The sequence below is a fragment of the Hylobates moloch genome, unplaced genomic scaffold (genome assembly GCF_009828535.3).
Source record: "Hylobates moloch isolate HMO894 unplaced genomic scaffold, HMol_V3 SCAFFOLD_6, whole genome shotgun sequence".
Lineage (NCBI taxonomy): Eukaryota > Metazoa > Chordata > Mammalia > Primates > Hylobatidae > Hylobates > Hylobates moloch.
The window spans coordinates 148,012,334-148,033,415 of NW_026652281.1; the positions used below are offsets into that span (position 1 = coordinate 148,012,334).

The following is a 21,082-nucleotide window of genomic DNA, read 5'->3' on the forward strand; positions in this document are numbered from 1 at the left end:
AAAGTAACTTGCCAAGCTGATAACCATAATTTCCAAAAACATCAGTGTGTATTCCCTACAAACAAGGGCATTCTCTTGCATAACTACAATACAACCATGAAATTAGGAAATTAATGTTGATATATTACTGCTTTCTAATCCTCAGATCTCATTCAAGTTTTCCCAAGTATCCCCAAAATGTCCTTTATTGAAAACAATTCAGTTCAGAATTGTGCACTGCATTTATCATGTCTCTTTAGTTTCATTATTCTGAGACAGTTCCTTAGTCTTTCCTTGACTTTTGTCATCTTGACACTTGTGAACAGTATAGGCCAGTTATTTTGTAGAATGTCTCTCAATTTCAGTTTGATGTTTCCTCATGATTAGATTCAGGATGCGCATCTTTTGCTGGACCATCGACAAGGTGGTGCTGTGTTCTTACTGCATTCTATCAGATAGTACACGATTTAGACTTGTCCCATTACTAATAGTATACACATTAATCACTCAGTTATGGCTGTATATGCCAGACTTTTGTATTGAAAAGTTACTTTATTTTGCTTTGTAATGAATACGTATTTTGTGAGGTGTTACTGTGAGACTGTAAATACTCCATTCTTAACCAAATTTCAATTTTTTCCATCACTACAAAAGCATTTCTCTCATATAAATCCCAATGCTTTTGATCAGAATCATTGGCAAAATCAGTAACAGGATTCTGTCTAAGATAAGTTGGCAACCCGGGAGATGGAGGTTGCAGTGAGCCAAGATCATGCCGCTGCACTCCAGACTGGGCAACAGAGCGAGGTTCTCAAAAACAAAACAAACAAAAAACAAAACAAAACAAATGTGGCAATACCAGCAGCTGGTTAAATTCACCTTTTCTGACTGGCCTTGCCCTCTACACACCTCCCATCAATGTTTCTTTAATAAGTACTTTCTTTCTTTCTTTTTTTTTTTTTTTTTTTGAGACGGAATCTTGGTCTGTCGCCAGGCTGGAGTGCAGTGGCGCCATCTCGGCTCACTGCAACCTCTGTCTCCTGGGTTCAAGCGAGTCTCCTGACTCAGCTTCCTGAGTAGCTGGGATTACAGGCAGGTGCCACCACGCCCGGCTAATTTTTGTATTTTTAGTAGAGATGGGGTTTCACCGTGTTGGCCAGGATGATCTCAATCTCCTGACCTCGTGATCCACCCGCCTCGGCCTCCCAAAGTGTTGGGATTACAGGTGTGAGCCACCGCGCCTGGCCAATAAGTACTTTTTAAATGAGCATTAAGGCAATCTGTTTAGATTTGACTTTTTGTTACACCATAAGTTTTTCTCTTTTTAGAAAATGAATAATGTACATTTTAGGGAATCTTGACAGTACAGAAACATTATGAAGAAGAAAAAAATCACCTGTTAATTCCACATTACCATTCACAAGACAGCAATGTTAACATTTGTTTTTTTTCTGTTCCATTAATTTTTTTCTACGCCTTTTTTCACTGGACTCAAATTTTGCATTTTGCTTTTAGCACTTAACTTTGTAACGTGGCATTTTTTTGTGTTTTTACGAAAGTCCATAAGCATAATTCTTTTTTAAATTTTATTGTAAATTGACAATTTACAGTTGTATATATTTATGAGGTACAAAATGATGTTATGATTTATGAATACAATGTGGAATAATTAAATCAAGCTAACATATCCATCACCTCAAATATGAATCATTTTTTGTATTGAGAACACTTGAAATTTACTCTCAGCAATTTTGAAATGTACAATATACTATCATTAAGTATGTTTACTACATTGTTCAATCTATTCCTCCTGTCTGAGATTTTGTACCCTTTGACCATCATCTCCCCATTTTCCTTATTCCCCAGACTCTGTAACCACCATTCTCCTCTCTGCTTCTATGAGTTTTAGATTCCACATGTGAGTGAGAACATGAGGTATTTGTCTTTCTGTGCCTAGCTTATTTCACTTAGCACAACATAAATAATTCTCACTGACTATATAAAATTCTGCCATATGCTGTACTGTCACTTAAACTTTTCTCTACTATAAATCAGCTGTAATAAATACCTTCACTTTTTTTTGCAATTTAGATTATTTATTGGGATCACTTTCTAGAAGTTGGGTAGAGAGGATGTACTTATTATTATTAATATTATTATTATTTTTGAGACGGAGTCTAGCTCTGTTGCCCAGGTTGGAGTGCAGTGGCACAATCTCGGCTCACTGCAATCTCCGCCTCTTAGGTTCAAGTGATTCTCCTGCCTCAGCCTCCTGAGTAGCTGGGATTACAGGCGCCAGCCACCACACCCAGCTAATTTTTGTATCTTTAATAGAGACAGGGTTTTGCCTTGTTGGCCAGGCTAGTCTTGAACTCCTGATATCAGGTGATCCACCCACCTGAGCCTCCCAAAGTGCTGGGATTACAGGCGTGAGCCACCGCACCTGGCCAGGGAGTACATTTTTAAGGTTCTTGATATATATTGCCAAATTGCTTTTCGAAAAGATGTACTGCTTTATTTGTCCAATAGCATTGACTATCAGGTGATATTTTATCATATTCTTGCTTAGCAGTAACTTTAAGGACACTTACTAACATAATATTACTATCTTGCTTACATAATCAATTCCTTAAACTACTTAGTGTTCTATGGAAGCACTAATATGCAAATAAGGCAATATACAGAATGAGAAATATTTAAGTTTTACTTGTCAAAATACTGGCATTATTATTATTATTATTATTATTATTATTATTATTTTGAGACGGAGTCTCATACTATTGCCCAGGCTGGAGTGCAGTGGCGTGATCTCAGCACACTGCAACCTCAGCCTCCTAGGTTCGAGCGATTCTCCTGCCTCAGCCTCCTGAGTAGCTGGGATTACAGGTGCTGCCACCATGCCTGGCTAATATCTGTTTGTGTTTTTAGCAGAGACAGGGTTTCACTATGTTTGCCAGGTTGGTCTCCAATGCCTGACCTCGTGATCCACCCGCCTCGGCTTCCCAAAGTTTGGGGATTACAGGCGTGAGCCACTGCGCCCAGCCAATACTGGCATTATTAATACAGAGCAGTATACTTTTACTATTGCCAGTATGTTAAAAATGTAAAACTATCTAAAGGAAAGTATGTATAATTTTTAGTATATATGTAATAATCAAGATTATGAAATAACTTTAATTCATATCAACAGTGGAGAAGAATTTTTTGTTATTGTACTCTGGTTAGGCACTGGATATTTAAATAAATTATGTTTAAGGTCAATGACTTGACAAAACAAAAATTAACCAGCATGAAAGAAAACACACAGGTGAATATTTTATTAATATATAACTGTTGCGTTTGGGGAGGATTTAATGTAAATTTGAATTTTGAGGATGCATTCTCCTCCTATTTCTCTCACCTGCCTGCCCTCTGCTGGATTCCCAAAGCTTATTGAGTTATTAAGCAATCTTTCTAAATGTACTTAACAAAATTGCAATTGTAGAGTAAGCTAAGGGAATTGTATACTAATGTTTCCTGTACTTTGTTTAAAAGTGCTACTAAAGTAAATGATTGATCGTAGATTTTACTTTGTAAGTACTGATAGAGTTTCAGTTTCAGTCTCACAATTTACAAAAATATTCACATTAACAGCCTTTCCATTTCATCCAGAAAGGTAATGTAGGTAAGGTCACAACCATTGAAAATTTTCAGTCTAGAAAAGCTGGGTGAGGTCGGAGTACGGCAATGAGGAAATATCCAGTTTGATCAATTCACAAATTAAAAAAGACAGAGTAACTTAGTCTGTTTGATTAAAATTATAATCCTATGCTATCAAAATATAATTTTAAACATTATATTCAGATGATATAAATGTACTTGATAATTACTATTTATATAGCACTCATTATTTACCAAGTACCTTCTAAATACTTTACATGTATCAACTCATTTAATCACCACAGCAACCTATGAGATAAGTATTACTACATGTCCATTTCTCAGATGGGGAAATGAAAGCACAGAGATGAAGTGACTTCAAGGTTGTCAGCTAGTAAAGAATGCAGCTGACATCAAAATCTAGACTCTGTTTTCCTAACCACTGTGCTCTCCTGCCTCATCTCATGTTATTGTTCAGAAAATTATTTGAATTACAGACTTACTGTCATCCTGATCTTAGAAATAATAAATCAAAACTCAGAGATGTTAGATGAATTTCCTAAGGTATGGGAATTACAAATGTTAATTGAATCTCCTGAAAAGTACAAAGATCAAAGATCCTTCTGTCTTTTTTAGAAGGCTAGTTTCCATAAAGGAAGATAATTTTATAATTCCTATGGGTTCTAAATGTCCTTCCTTTAATTGAGTTTTGTGATAGAAATGAATTATTTGACGTCCTGGAGCATCTTCCGTGCTAATTTTAATAGTTGTAGGGACATAATTCTATCTTAAATTTTATTAACTGACATAAAAGAGATGGAGTTGTACGCATATTTTGTTGATAGACACTCATGGAAGAGAGTGTTGACTGAAAACAGAAATCTTAAGCAGCCACTCAAATTTAAAAGGGAAAAAAACAGTTGTCTTCTTGTTTCCAGAATTGCCTGGTGAATCCACAGAGTAGTTGGCATCCTCTGTTGCTGTTTTCACAACTCTACATTTCTGGTGACAATATTCTGGAGTGGGAAAAAAATTAAATGATTCAAAACTCAAATAATTGTTTCTCCCTCAAGGACCTAAAATTTGAGGTGTTAAAAATGCCATTTTAAATCCTTTAAAAGGTAGTTGGGTTTTAGAAGTTAGGCAAAAGCAGCAGGCAGTTAAAATAACGGGGTATTGTGCAGTAGACATCTCACAGAGGTCAGAAATCATGATGGATGTTTGGGATGTGGGCATCAGATATGTCGGGCTGTGGGAATCACAATTGAGACTGGATATCAAAAGTACTGAGACATGGAAATGGAAGTTACGACTATGGGAATCAGGAACTTTGGGACACAGGAGTGAAAAATGGCAGGGGGAGGGCATTAACGATTTTAAGGTTTAAAGGAGTTCAGTTGTGGAAATGCAGATTTATGGACAGTGGATGAGTTATGAAAACCAAGGGTCAAGAATGGAAGCTGCAAACAGGCTTGTAATAATAAAGTATCTTATGTTAGATTAGACTGCCCACTGAAAACTATTATAAAGATAGGACACGTGTATATGACAATTCTATCACATATATTAAATATATATAAAACTATAAGTAAATATGAATTATCAGCAATCATGCACACACACACACACACACACACACACACACGACAGATAAGTATCTTTAACAACTAAAGGCAATAGAAAAGGCAGAACTTAAGTGGCCACAAATCTTGAAAGAAGGAAAGCACAAGAGGTAAGATTCAAATTTACCTTAGATTCCCCATCTGCTCCCTCCCCGTCATCACCCCAAGGCATTTTCCAAGTGGCAGCAAGGAGTAACAGCTAAATAGAAAGCAGCAGTCTCAATAGGCTAGGAGCAAAGGCTGGAGTTTAGGAACAAGAGCAACTGAGATTTGAGGGACAAAATTCTAGAAAGAAAGAAACTATAGAGATGTGAGTCCCCAAATTTGTGTCCGTTCCTAAGATATATATGCACGGGAAGAGACTCTAAGAAATCCAGCAGAACAGCAGCACCTAAAGAGCTCAACAAAGATTTCAGCAGCTACACAGGGCTGGAGAGACAGAGACTAGAGTTTAAGCCCCACAAGGTGGAAGGATCTTGGTAAACATTCCAGGCTTTTGTTTTTTTGAGACAGATTCTTGCTCTGTTGGCTGGCCTGGCGTGCAGTGGTGCAATCACAGCTCACTGCAGCCTCTAGCTTCTGGGCCCAAGTGGTCTTCCCACCTCAGCCTCCCAAGTAGCTGGGACTACAGGCACATGCTACTACACCAAGCTAATTTCTTATAGAGATGGGTTTTCACCATGTTGCCCAGGCTGGTCTCAAACTCCTGGATTCAAGCGATCCACCCTCTCTGGCTTTCCCATGTGCTGGGATTATAGGCATGAGCCACCATGCCCAGCCACATTCTAGGCTTTTAGTTGTAAGACCTAGTAAGGACCATGGCCTAGGAGTAAGGTCAAAACTGAAGTTAACCAGAACTAAAAAGACTCAATGATCCACTAGTACTCTTGTCTGCCTACTACAACAAGAAAACTTAGCCCTCCTTGGAGAAACCTGTTATCATCCAGAGCCTCCACAAATTTTCTTCTACATCATTTGAATTCAACAAGAAATCATGGGATATGTTAAGAAAAAAAAGAAAAAAAGGGCCAAGCACCAAAAACCCAGGAAAACTCAGATGATTCAGATATTGGAGTTAACAGATAAGGGCTTTAAATAATACAGTTAAAATATTTAAGAAAATAAAGATAAAGAATTTCATCAAAGCCTTGGAATCTATTAAAATGGGAGAGGAGGAGGAAACATGAAAATTTCAACTTTCTAAATGAAAATTCTAGAACTGAAAATATTATAACTAAAACTAAGAATTCAGTAGAGGGGATGTATAGCAGCTCAGACACAGCAGAACAGAGTTTCTATGGAATGGGCAGCAGGCAAATAAAAAATACAGAATAGAAATAAGGAATATAGCAAAAAGTTATGACATACATGTAACTGGAGTTCCAGAATGGAGAGGTAGAGAGAGAGAAAGAGAAAGAGAGAGACAGAAGGGGACAGATGCAATATGTAAAGAAATACTGAACAAGATTTTTCAAAACTTGATGAAAAAGATCACATTCACACTTAAAGAGCTTTACGAATCCCAAGCAGGATAAATACAACACACACACACACACACACACACACACACACACACACACTTAGTGACATCAAGCACAAAGTGCTGAAGACAAAAAGAAAAAACAAAAAAAGAGAAAAATGTTCAAGTAGCTGAGGAGGGGGCCAAAAGACAGGAGCAACAGACTGATGGCTGATTTCTCAATAGAAACAATGATAAGCAGAAGACAATGAAAAGACATTTTTAAAATGCTGAAAGATTAAAAAAAGAGCCAATGTGAAATTCTATACCCAGAAAAACTATCCTTTAAAAAATGAAGGTGAATTAAGATGATTTTATGTTAACAAAAGCTGAGAGACTTTGTTGTTAGCAGACCAGAATACAAGAAGTGCTTAAGGGAGTTTCCCTCTTAAAGTACAGTGCTCCCAAATGGAACTGTTGAACTTGAAGAAAAAACGAAGAACATCAGAAAGCAGAGACTTTGACCCACTTCTGCTCCAATAAATTCTCATTGCAATGGAATCATTTGGTGTAAAATATAAGTTCATATTAAACAAAATGCAAAGAATAAGAGGTAAAGTTTGAATTTTACAACTTAACAGCATGTAGACATGGTCGGTTTAATTTTAACCAAAATCAAGTTAAAAACATTGTTAAGCATCAATGGAATTTGGGCCTGGGAGTCAGGGGTCAAGGGCAAGAGCTGGCATGTGGGAGTAAAAGGTTATGGCTTGTGTGTGTCTGTGGTTCGTGGCTGTTAGGAGACAAGAAAATCTGTGGAGATGCAGAGGTCTGGAGCCATGGGCGATAGTTGTACTTTGAGGGTCAGGGGTCAAGAGAGCCTTTGGAAGACTTACGAGTCAGGGTCCACGGCTGACAGGTGGGTTGTGGTAGTTGTGTCAAAGGCCAGAGGTTAGAGGTCATGACCCACCAACACGCCGGTTGAAACTTGAGCGCAAGGGGCGGTTGAGATTCCCGGAGGACACGCCCCTATCGGCCCCGCCCCGCGCACCGCCTCCGTAGCCCCGCCCCGTCCCTCCCAGCCCCGCCCCTCCAGCGCTTCGAATGCGGACGCCGAGCGCCGCTGAGGCTACGAGGGGCGAGCGGCGCAGGGACCCCGCGGGCGGCTGGGTCTTCCGCGGCACCCGCTCCTGCTCCCTCCCCTCGGGCGCTGGGTGCAGACCGGCCGGCCGGCGCCGCCTCCTGGGAAGATGGCGCTGCACTTCCAGGTCAGTGTGCTCTGCGCCGCAGGCCCGCGCTCCGCCGCCCTGGGAACCCGGCGGGACGCGTCTGGAGACCGAGGGCAGAGGACAGCGGCGGAGGCCGCAGGGCCGTGGGCCGGTGTCTCCGGAGTCCCAGCCCCTGCCTCTGCCCCTAGCCGGGGACCGGGACACTGGTCTGGGCTGCACACCCCAGGCCCGGGCCGGAGCCCGAGAAAGGGGCGGCCGAGCCTGGGTTGGAGGCGGCGGGTGGAGGGGGCGGAGGACAGGCCCAGGGCTCGCCCCGGGGAAGGTGCGGACGCCGGCAGCACGCGCGCTGACCGCGGCTTTAGTGGCGGCGGGGCAGGTGGGAGTCCTAGTTGGGCCGGCTTTGGCGCGCCTCGCGCGGCTGCCGAGCGGAGGAGCAGCCTTCCCGCCTTCCCGCCGCGTCGCCGGCGCGGCTCTGTCGTCAGCCTCCCTCCACGCAGTTGAGCCCGAGCCGGAGCGGGGCTTGGGATCCACCGAAGGAGCGGCGGCAGCAGTTGGACTTTAATTGGCCAGAGGAGACAGGGGCTGCGTCTGGGGGGAATTGCGAGTGAGGGCTCAGCGGCCGCCTCTTCGGAGGAGGAAACCCGGGCCGGGCGCGGGCGCGAGGATCGCAGAGGCTACGAAGATGGGACGCGTGCTTGTATATCCTCGGGCTGCTCTGAACGTCCCCGTTCAGTTATTCAGCAAACATTTATTATCTCCCCACTGTGTCTCAAGCACTGTGGAAAGTTCTGGGGATAAAGGATGACATCTTACTATCCTCGCCCTCATACAGTTCACAGAGAATTACGGTATAAGTGAAAAATATATGGTAGAAATAGTCACAGTATCATGAGAGCACGGAAAAGGGGGGCAGCCAGCCAAATATGTATGTTGAGAAGGAGTGAAGCAGAGCTGCTATGCTCTCAGCTGAGAGATGCTTTAAGTTTCTTTGAGCCTCCATTCTTCAATTGATTAATTATTGAGCGCCTGCTATGCTAGGCGCTGAAGATACGACAGCTCTGAACAAAACTCTATGGTTTCTGCTCTCAGGGAACTTGCAGTCTACTGCTCCTTGAAAGAATCGTAGGTGTTTGCCAGGTGAAGAGGAAGGGAAGGATATGGAGGTAGAAGGACAGTGTGAGCCAAGGCAAAGAATTATGGAAGAACATGGTGTACTGCAGAAAGTTCAGTCTGGTTGGAACAAAGGGATGGGACCAGGGGAGGCAGTGGGTGGCAGGAGATGACCCCAGGGAGGGAAGGGAATTTCACAATATCGTGACAGTGTATCTGAATCTCATTCCCCTTGTAGACTTCTTTGAACCCCCTGTGATCACACTGACTTATAACTTGGCTGATTTATTGATTCTTCTAAAGGGTCTTTTTAAAAAACCAGTTACTGTCTGATAATCGACAGTTCTAGAATGTTATGTAGTAAGCCCCACACATTACCTTTTGACTTCGTGCCATTTCTAAGGGTCCTCAGGTCAAAATAATGTATTACCACTTTAGTAAATATGCCCTCTGGGAAATTTTCACAGGAAGAATCTCACAAGGAGGATTTATGGATTGTAAATAGGTAATCAGATGTTCACAGAGCCCGAGTAAATCTTGAGAGTAAATTAAAAGGTATGGTAGAACTTTGGAATTTTTTCATACATGGAAAGATGATGTATAGTAAATCACCAAGTCCTGGAAGACTTCTTCATATTTAGGCACAGTGTTGGAAAAATTAGCGGCTGATGTCAAAACTACCCATATTGGTTTTGCAGGAATGTACTTCACAGTACATTCCAACGTAAGTACTTTACGGTACATTCCTGTAGACAGCTTAAAAGTGAAGTTGGGGCCGGGCGCAGTGGCTCACGCCTGTAATCCCAGCACTTTGGGAGGCCGAGGCGGGTGGATTACGAGGTCAGGAGATCGAGACCGTCTTGGCTAACACGGTGAAACCCTGCCTCTACTAAAAATACAAAAAATTAGCGGGGCGCGGTGGCAGGCGCCTGTAGTCCCAGCTACTCAGGAGGCTGAGGCAGGAGAATGGCGTGAACCCGGGAGGCGGAGCTTGCAGTGAGCCGAGATAGCGCCACTGCAGTCCGGCCTGGGCGAAAGAGCGAGACTCTGTCTCAAAAAAAAAAAAATGGTGGAGTTGGACAAATAAAAGATCAGACAGTTTTGTTGACTAGAAAAAAACTGAAATTTCTCCGTTTGAATTCTTTTTATCATATAGGATCATATTGTTAATCAGTTACCTCAAGGAACATTTGTTAATAGTGATAACCAGTACCTAGCATTTTGAGTTTTCGTATCCTCATTATAGAGTTGAGCCCTGTCACTAACTTAAAAAGTGTGCATATATACATTTTGTTCTGAAGACACTGAGTCTTAAAACAGTTGTGACTTGCCCAACGTTACAGAGTTAGAGTAGGCCTCATAACTCACAAGTTCCGTGTTCCCCATTACCTCTGTCTTACTGTCACCTACCCAAAAGGGCAGCTAGGCAAAAATTATGCCATCAAGATGATGAGTAAAGAAGCAGATTTGTGTAGGGTGAGGTTAGGGTACTAGTCAACATCTTTTTCACCTCATGACATACATAAAAAATGTTAATTGTGTGTCTCATTAACATAAACTGCTCATTGCCAAAGCCGATCAGTGTGCACTTTCCCCAATGTCCCAAGCTCTGCCCTTGCTACCTGGAGAGCAGAGGGATCAATATCTCAGGCATACCCGTGAATCATTCAAAGCAGCTGCATTCTGGTTAGGAAGCTGTGAATTAGGATACCCTGTCCCAAAGGAATTAATGGGTCTGGAATCCCTGACAGGCAATCTAAATAAGGGGGCAGAGTCAGGAAAGAGATAGAATTGAGAACAAGTAAGAGGTAGGCACTTTAGGGAGAACAGAGGTACCTTGGTGAGAATCGAGAGAATGTTAGGAAAAATTTAAGGGACTCAGTTGATGCAACTTTTTTGCTCAGGGCTGTTTAAGAAGCAGGAAATATAGCCATGCTTCTTAATCCCCAGTCAAGCTACCTGATTTGATCTAGATGTGATTGAAAACTATTATTTTTAAATGCAATTATAACATGAAAATAGGTACGTGGGAATGACCATTCTGGCAGTGTGGACTTGAATGGGAGAAACTATAGAAGATCAGTATGGTCTTTTATATTCACCAGTAACTGGAGAGATTATTTATAATTTATTGTGGATCTTCTGTATGGCAGGCACTGGATTAGTCTTTCCCCATCTTTTCTGTCTTCATTCTCACAGTTATTTTGGAAGGTAGATATTGCTGTTTGCAGGTTTTTTGTTGTTGTTGTTTGTTTTTTTGAGACAGAGTCTTGCTCTGTTGCCCAGGCTGGAGTGCAGTGGTGGAATCTCGGCTCACTGCAGCCTCTGCCTCCCAGGTTCCAGTGATTGTCTTGCTTCAGCCTCCTGGGTAGCTGGGATTACAGTTGTAAGCCACCATGCCCGGCTAATTTTTGTATTTTTAGTAGAGTCAGGGTTTTGCCATGTTGACCAGTCTGATGGCGAATTCCTGACCTCAGGTGATCCGCCCACTTTGGCCTTCCAAAGTGCTAGGATTCCTGGAGTGAGCCTCCGCGCCCGGCCCTGTTTGCATTTTTAACAGCGGGGCTTAGAAAGGTTAAATTATTTGCCTGAGGTCGCTTAATAAGTGAGTGGCAGATTCCAAAGGTTGTGTCCGCTCTGTTGGACCAGTGGTTTTCAAATCGAACCATGACATTTCTAAGACCCCACTAGTCTCTACTCTCATTCCCAGAGCAGCCCCTTGAGACATCCCTGGTCCTGGCAGTCACATTTAGAAAATATTGCTTGATCTACTGTCTGTGAATATCAGGTGGAGGTGTTGAGTTGAGTCTTTATAGAAGAATAATTGGGAAGACTTTATGACAAATTAGGTATGTCCCCGGAATTAGCCATACTGAGGTTTGAGGGCAGAGTCCACAAGACTGCCCTTACTTCTCAGACCAATTGCAAGTTTGAGGGTTTCCCAAAACCACCCTCAAGTTCAGTAGTTGACTCACAGAATTCACTGAAAGTTGTCATACTCAGTTGCAGTTTGTTACAGGGACAGGATACAGATTAAAATTGGTCAAAGGAAGGTGACACAGGGCAAAATCTGTGCAGGTTTCAAAACTAAGCTTCTGTTGGCCTCAGGACATGTTGTGCTCCCTGCATCAATATACGGCAATATGCACTAATTATTGCAAACTGGGTAAGCTCACTAAGACGTCATTATACAGGGTTTTTATTGGGGCTTCAGTTCTTAGGCATGATTGATTGATTGCCCACATGTTTGAGATCAGTCGTAGGTTGACTATTACCTTGTGACCCAAAGTCCCGACCCTAAACACGTAGTTGGTGTTTCTGGTGTGGCCAGCCCCCAACCTACCACTATTGGGTATGGCCAGCCCCTCCCCTAAATAAAAACATTCCTATCAGGTATGATATACATTACCTTCCAGAAGCAAAGGCCAGATGTCTCTTATGGCAAGACCAAATCTGTTACTATACAGGAGGTACAAAGGAGACTACGGAGAGGGGGAAGCAAAAGATAACATTGAGCTTGTAAATCTACACTCTGGTCTAGAAATCTGAAACTACTGAGAAGAAGGGACACTTAGGCCAGGCGTGGTGGCTCATGCCTGTAATCCCAGCACTTTGGGAGGCTGAGGTGGGCGGATCACGAGGTCAGGAGATGGAGACCCTCCTGGCTAACACAGTGAAACCCCGTGTCTACTAAAAATACAAAAAATTAGCCAGGCGTGGTGGCGGGCGCCTGTAGTCCCAGCTGCTCGGGAGGCTGAGGCAGGAGAATGACGTGAACCTGGGAGGTGGAGCTTGCAGTGAGCCGAGATTGCGCCACTGCACTCTTGCCTGGGTGACAGAGCGAGACTCCATCTCAACAAAAAAAAAAAAAAAAAGAAGGGACACTTAAAGTGGAAAGCATGTTCAATTCTGTTTGTGACATTTTTGGGTGATTTTTTTTTTTACATCTTTCTAGATTTCCAAGAGAAAGAAATTTGTACACAAATATAAAGATGGTGAACAGACAGGGCTAAAAGTATGGCCTGCCAGGCATGGTGGTGTGTGCCTATAGTCCCAGCTACTTGGGAGGCTGAGGTGGGGGGATCACTTGAGCTTAGGGGTTCTGGGCTGTATTGTAGTGTGCTCCACCCATCAAGTGTCTCCACTAAGTTCAACATCAATAATATTGACCTCCCATCAGTATGGGAATGGGGGACCACCAGGTTGCCTAAGGAACGATGAACTGGCCCAGGTCAGAGACAGAGCTGGTCAAAACTCTAGTGCCGATCTGTAGTGGGACCATGCCTGTGCATAGCTATTGCACACCAGCTTGGGCAACATAGCAAGACCCTGTCTCTTGAAGTATGGACTGGGACATCATCTCCAGGTCGATGATGATGGAAATGAAGAGTGGCAATTTGGGCAGGTTGGGGGAGACAACATGTATTTGGGGTCTGTAGACTTGTATTTGACTCAGAATTTGATTATCTCTAATCTTGTGGAATTTATATATATTTGATCTCAGCTTTAGCTTTTTAAATCTGTAGAATAAATATACTGAAAATACATACTTCACAAGAGCCTATTTTTCAGGATTGGTTTGAAAAAAAGGTGGAAATACTTTTGTAAACTACAAAGCACTAAAACAAATATTATCTATTTCATTGTAAGAAGGAAGAATTCCAAGAGATCCAGATAAAAGCCTTCAGGGATACTCAGGAAAAGATAGTAAGAGGAAGAAAAAAAGAGTTTGTGGGAAATGAGTAACTTCAAAATGAAGGCAGTTTCTGTTTATTGTAATCAAGAAGCTTAATTCCAGAAGGCAGGAAAGACACAGGAAAGTAATTGAAAAGATCTTTAAATTCAATTGAAGCGGATTTTTGTGGCTTATTTATGTTTTACTATTAGGGAACACTTATTTCCTGAAACAAAAACGTTTATTCTCTTTTTTCAGCTTTACTGAAGTACAAATGATAATAAAATGTGTGTATTTAAACTGCAATTGGATGGGTTTTGACATATGTATACATCTGTGAAATTGTCACCAAAATCAAGAAAATGAACATATCCATTCCCCCAAAAGTTTCCTTGTGCTCTTGTGCCTCTTTGTAATCTCTCTTTTTCCCCCACTCCTCTGCTGTCTTCTCTCCTAGCCAGGAAATCACTGATTTGCTTTCTGTTTCTTAAGAACCATACAGTATACACTCTCCAGCATTCACCTGTTGATAGTTGCATGCGTGACTTTTTACTTGCATGTAAAAAGAACTCATCATTTAGGGGCCAATTCTGTGTCAGGTACAAAGGCCAGAAATAAGTCCAGAGTAATTTGGAAGATCCTTATTTAGATATGGTCAGGATTACATCATTGTCTCCCAGGATATGAAAGTTGGATGCTGTCTGTTTTTTGTGTGTGTGGTTTTTTAGACAGGGTCTTGCTTTGTCACCCAGGCTGGAGTGCAGTGGTGGGATCTCGGCTCGCTGCAACCTCTGCCTCCTGGGCTCAAGAAATCCTCCCACCTCAGCCTCCCAAGTAGCTGGGACTACAGGATGTGCTACCACACCTGGTTGATTTTTTTTTTTTTTCGTATTTTTTGAAGAGATGGCGTTTTGCCACATTGGCCAGGCTGGTCTCAAACTCTTGAGCTCAAACAGTTCACCCACCTTGGCCTCCCAAAGTGCTGAGATTACAGGTGTGAGCCACCATGCCTGGCGTGTCTGTTTGTATTTGATAGTTACTCTGTGGGAGGTGAATGATGTCCAGTTCTCTTTGTTTTACCTCTTAGTTATTTATATGGGCTTCTGATGTTATCATTAAGACTTGTAGAAGCTTTAAGAACTCAAAACTAATTTGTCAACAAATTGAGAAGGGATCCGTTTTTCTGAGACCGTTCTCATATTAATCATATTCTCAGATATCAATGTATAAAACTAAGATGAAAATTTATCAGTTTACTATGAAAAATAAAGTTTCCTTAGAAAATGAAGTGCTAAACAGAAGATTACTTGATTAGTTAGTAACCACCATATTGTGGGTTTAATTGCTTTATATGTCTAGATAATACCTTTCTACCAGGGGAAGGGTCTTTGTGTGTATATCCCTTTCTCTAAAAAGGTTTTCAGTATACCAGGTATATGTTTGTTACCATTACAGTGAAAGAATAACTTGATTTTCCCTTTGAGTCTTTTGTAAAAGAATATTCAAACCTTTCCCTTTTTATCTTGGATGGCCTTGCATTTGTTAATAATTTGAAATATCTTTGGAAAAAAAGAGTGATTGGTAACATTGTTGATTTAAGTACTATGTAAATATACCCCAGCTCTGTTCTGCCTGAGGTTCTTTATATCAGAGTAAAGCAAAACAGACAAATAATTTCCCGACTTTTCCATAATCTTTCCAAATAGGTTTATTTAGGTGCTATTGAATTGATTACTATTAATATTACTTTTCTAGGGCTCACAACAGTTTTTTTTTTTTTTTTTTTTTTTTTTGAGTTGGGAGTCTCGCTATGTTTCCCAGGCTGGCCTTGAACTCCTGGGCTCAAGCCTACTGCCTCAGCCTACTGAGTAGCTGGGATTACAGGCTTGTGCCACCGTGCCTTAATACAAATATATTTTCATAGATCTGGAGGCCAGAAATCTGAAACATATACAGGTTTGGTCTCTTCTGAAGGAGAAACCATTTCATGCCTTTTGCCCAGCTGCTTCTAATGGCTGCTGGCAATCTTCATTGTTCCTTGGCTTGCAGAAACATCACTCTAGTCTCTGCCTACATCTTCATATGGTCTTCCCTGCTGTGTCTCTGCATCTCAAATCTCCCTCCTTTCTCTTATAAGAATACCAGTCAGTGGATTTAGGGCCCACTGTAAATCCAGCATGATCTCATACCAAGATTCTTTTTTTTTTTCTCTCTCTTTTTTTTTATTATTATACTTTAGGTTTTAGGGTACATGTGCACAATGTGCAGGTTTGTTACATATGTATCCATGTGCCATGTTGTTTTGCTGCACCCACCAAGATTCTTAATTAAGGATTTGTGAAGACCATATTTCCAAATAAGGTCACATTTATAGGTACTGGAGTTGGGACATGGACATATATTTTAAGGGGATATAATTAAAATTATTACAATATTATTAGGTAATGTTAAAAACAGCTGTGTACCAGAAGTTACATGACACTAACTCTTAATCCTCCAAACCTATGAGATTGGCACTGCTACTAGTCTCATTTTTGCTGCCTTTTGTTAAACAGGTCTATTACTATTTCTTGGCCTAATTCTTTTTGCAGTCAAAGTCTACTTCAAATAATCTTAGGCCCAGATGAATGCATGCCAGCAGGATCAGTTTATTAATTATACTGAGTATTATCAGTTCTAAAATTCAGTCCTCCACATTTATTAGATGAAGGAAAAGACTTCTTAGGTTGATCATGAGAGGGAAAAAGGGACCCCTTTTTATTTTCATATATAAATACATATATAATTTTACTTTAAGTTCTGAGATACATGTGCAGAACGTGCAGGTTTGTTACATAAGTATACATGTGCTGTGATGGTTTGCTGGACCTGTCGACCCGTCACCTAGGTATTAAGCTCTGCATGCATTAGCTATTTGTCCTGATGCTCTCTCTCCCTCCCCTCACCCCCACAACAGGCCCCCTGTATTTGTCGTTCCCCTCCCTGTGTCCATGTGTCATCATTGTTCGGCTTCTACTTATGGGTGAGAACATTTGGTGTTTGGTTTTCTGTTCCTGCATTAGCTTGCTGAGGATAATGGCTTCCAGCTTCATCCATGTCCCGGCAAAGGACATGATCTCATTCCTTTTTATGGCTGCATAGTATTCCATGGTGTATATGTACCACATTTTCTTTATCCAGTCTACCATCAATGGGCATTTGGGTTGTTTTCATGTCTTTGTTATTGTGAATAGTGCTGCAGTAAACATACATGTGCATGTATCTTTATAATAGAGTGATTTATATTCCTTTGAGTATATACCCAGTAATGGGATTGCTGGGTCAAATGATATTTCTGGTTCTAGGTCCTTGAGGAATCGCCACACTGTCTTCCACAATGGTTGAACTAATTTACATTCCCACCAACAGTATAAAAGCATTTCTATTTCTCCACAGCTTGGCCAGCATCTGTTGTTTCTTGACTTTTTAATAATCACCATTCTGACTGGTGTGAAGTGGTATCTCATTGTGGTTTTGATTTGCATTTTTCTAATGATCAGTGATGCTGAACTTTTTTTCATGTGTTTCTTGGCCACATAAATGTTTTCTTTTGAGAAGTGTCTGTTCATGTCCTTTGCCCACTTTTTTTTCTTATGAGATGGAGTCTTGCACTGTTGTCTAGACTGGAGTGCAATGGCACAATCTTGGTTCGTTGCAACCTCTGCCTCCCGGGTTCAAGCAATTCTCCTGCCTCAGCCTCCTGAGTAGCTGGGATTACAGGCACCTGCCACCACATCTGGCTAATTTTTGTATTTTTAGTAGAGACAGGGTTTCACTATGTTGGCCAGGCTGATCTCGAACTCCTGACCTCATGATCCACCTGCCTCCACCTCCCAAAGTGCTGGGATTACAGGTGTGAGCCACCATGCCTGGCCACTACATTTGCCCACTTTTTGATGGGGTTTTTTTTTTTCTTTAAATTTGTTTAAGGTTCCATGTAAATTCTGGATATTAGACCTTTGTCACATGAGTTGATTGCAAAAATTTTCTCCCATTCTGTAGATTGCCTGTTCTCTCTGATGATAGTTTCTTTTGCTGTGTAGAAGCTCTTTAATTAGATCTCATTTGTCAATTTTGGCTTTTGTTGCAATTGCTTTTGGCGATTTCGTCATAAAATCTTTGCCCATGCCTCTGTCCTGAATGATATTGTCTAGATTTTCTTCTAGAGCTTTTATGGCTTTGGGTTTTGATTAAGTCTTTAATCCATCTTGAGTTAATTTTTGTATAAAATGTAAGAAAGGGGCCCAGTTACAGTTTTCTGTATATGGCTAACCAGTTTTCCCAGCACCATTCATTAAACAGGGAATTCTCTCCCCATTGCTTGTTTTTGTCAGGTTTGTCGAAGATCAGATGGTTGTAGATGTGTGGTCTTATTTCTGAGGTCTCTATTTTTTTCTATTGGTCTATGTGTCTGTTTTGGTACCAGTACCATGCTGTTTTAGTTACTGTAGCCTTGCAGTATAGTCTGAAGTCAGGTAGTGTGATGCCTCCAGCTTTGTTCTTTTTGCTTAGGATTGTCTGGGCTATATGGGCTCTTTTTTGGTTCCATATGAATTTTATGGTAGTTTTTTCTAATTCTGTGAAGAATGTCAATGGTAGTTTGATGGGAATAGCATTGAATCTATAAATTACTTTGGGCAGTATGTCCATTTTCACAATATTGGTTCTCTTTATCCATGAGGATGGAATGTTTTTCCATTTTTTGTGTGTCCTCTCATTTCCTCGAGCAGTGGTTTATACTTCTTGAAGAAGTCCCTCACATCTCTTGCTGTATTCCTCAGTATTTTATTTTCTTTGTAGCAGTCGTGAATGGGAGTTCATTCATGATTTGGCTGTCTACTTGTCTATTGTTGGTGTATAGGAATGCTTGTGATTTTGCACATTGATTTTGTATTGTGAGACTTTGCTGAAATTGCTTATCAGCTTAAAGAGTTTTTGGGCTGAAATGATGGGGTTTTCTAAGTTGTAGGATCATGTTGTCTGCAGAGACAATTTGACTCCGTCTCTTCCTATTTGAATACCCTTTATTTCTTTCTTTTGCCTGATTGCCCTGGCCAGAACTTCCAATACTGTGTGGAATAAGAGTGGTGAGAGAGGGTATCCTTGTCTTGTGCCAGTTTTCAAAGGGAATGCTTCCAGCTTTTGCCCATTCAGTGTGACATTGGCTGTGGGTTTGTAATAAATAGCTTATTATTTTGAGATATGTTTCATCGATACCTAGTTTATTAAGAATTTTTAACATGCAGGGTTGTTGAATTTTATTGAAGGCATTTTCTGCATCGTTTTATTTTTCTGCATCATTCTATTGAGATAATCATGTGGCTTTTGTCATTGGCTCTGTTTATGTGATGGATTATGTTTACTGATTTGCATATGTCGAACCAGCTTTGCATCCCAGGGATGAAGTTGACTTGACTTGATTGTAGTAGATAAGCTTTTTTTTTTTTTTTTTTTTTTTCTTTTTTTGAGACGGAGTCTTACTCTGTCACCCAGACTGGAGTGCAGTGGCGAAATCTTGGCTCGCTGGAACCTCCAACTCCCGGGTTCACGAGATTCTCCTGCCTTAGCCTTCTGAGTAGCTGGAACTACAGGCATGTGAAACCATGCCCGGCTGATTTTTGTATTTTAGTAGAGATGGGGTTTTGCCACGTTGGCCAGACTGGTCTTGAACCACTGACCTCAGGTGATCCAACCACCTTGGTCTCTCAAAGGGCTGGGATTACAGGCGTGAGCCATGGCACTGGGCTTGGATAAGCTTTTTGATGTGCTGCTGGATTTGGTTTGCAGTATTTTATTGAGGATTTTCACATCAATGTTCATCAGGGATACTGGCCTGCAGTTTTCTTTTCTTGTTGTGTCTTTGCCAGGTTTTGATATCAGGTTGATGCAGTCCTCATAAAATGAGTTAGGGAGGAGTCCCTCCTTTTCAGTTGTTTGGGATAGTTTCAGAAAGAATGGTATCGGCTCCTCTTTGTACCTCTGGTAGAATTCGGCTGTGAATCTGTCTGATCTTGGGCTTTTTTGGTTGGTAGGCTGTTTTTTTTACTGCATCAGTTTTAGAACTTATTCGTCTAATCAAGGATTCTACTTCTTCCTGGTTTAGTGTTGTGAGGGTGTATATGTCCAGGAATTTTTCCATTTCTTCTAGATTTTCTAGTTTATTTGCGTAAAAGTGTTTATAGTATTCTCTGATGGTAGTTTGTATTTCTGTGGGGTCACTGGCTATAATCCTTTATCATTTTTATTGTGTCTATTTGATTCTTCTCTCTTTTCTCCTTTATTAGTCTAGGTAGCAGTCTATCTATTTTATTAAGTTTTTGTAAAAACCAGCTCCTGGATTCATTGACTTTTTTCGAAGGATTTTTCATGTCTCTATCTCCTTCAGTTCTGCTCTAATCTTAGTTATTTCTTGTCTTGTGCTAGCTTTTGAATTTCTTTGCTCTTGCTTCTCTAGTACATTTAGTTGTGATGTTAGGGTGTTGATTTGAGATCTTTCGAACTTTCTGAAGTGGGCATTTAGTGCTATAAATTTCCCTCTTAATGCTGCTATAGCTGCATCCCTCTTTGTTCTCATTGGTTTCGTAGAATTTCTTGATTTCTGCATTAATTTCATTATTTACCCAGGGGTCATTCAGGAGCAAGGTTAATTTCTGTGTAGTTGTGTGGTTTTGAGTGAGTTTCTTAATCTTGAGTTCTAATTTGATTGCACTATGGTCTGTGAGACTGTTATGATTTCAGTTCTTTTGTATTTGCTGAGGAGTGCTTTACTTCCAATTATGTGTTTGATTTTAGAGTAAGTGCCATGTGGCACTAGAAGAATATATATTCTGTTGTTTTGGGGTGGAGAGTTCTGTAGACATCTATCAGGTCTCCTTGATCCAGAGCTGAGTTCAAGTCCTGAATATCCTTGTTAATTTTCTGTCCTGTTGATCTACCTAATTTTGACAGTGGGGTGTTACATTTTCCCACTATTATTGTCTGGGCGTCTAAGTCTCTTTGGAGGTCTCTCAGAACTCATTTTATGAATCTAGGTGCGCCTGCATTGGTTGCATATATATTTAGGATAGCTCATTATGTTGAATTGTTCCCTTTATCATTATGTAATGCCCTTCTTTATCTTTTTTGATCTTTGTTGGTTTAAAGTCTGTTTTGTCAGAAACTAGGATTGCAACCCCTGCTTTTTTTTTTTTTGCTCTCCATTTGCTTGGTAAATTTTCCTCCATCCCTTTATTTTGAGCCTATGTATGTCTTTGCATGTGAGATGGGTCTCTTGAATACAGTACACTGATGGGACTTGACTCTTTATCCGATTTGCCAGTCTGTGTCTTTT

General features: G+C 41.0%; 1 protein-coding gene across 4 annotated transcripts in view; it reads left to right on the forward strand.

Moving 5' to 3' along the window:
* The first annotated feature begins 7,857 nt into the window (after nucleotides 1–7,857).
* Nucleotides 7,858–21,082, forward strand: part of RANBP17 (RAN binding protein 17) — a 447,403-nt gene continuing 434,178 nt past the window's right edge. For all 4 annotated transcript variants that reach the window (XM_032158613.2, XM_058440137.1, XM_058440138.1 and 1 more), the window contains exon 1: nucleotides 7,858–7,967. In XM_032158613.2, coding sequence (XP_032014504.1) covers nucleotides 7,950–7,967 — 18 coding nt within the window. In that variant the 5' untranslated portion in view covers nucleotides 7,858–7,949. The remainder of the gene's footprint in view (nucleotides 7,968–21,082) is intronic.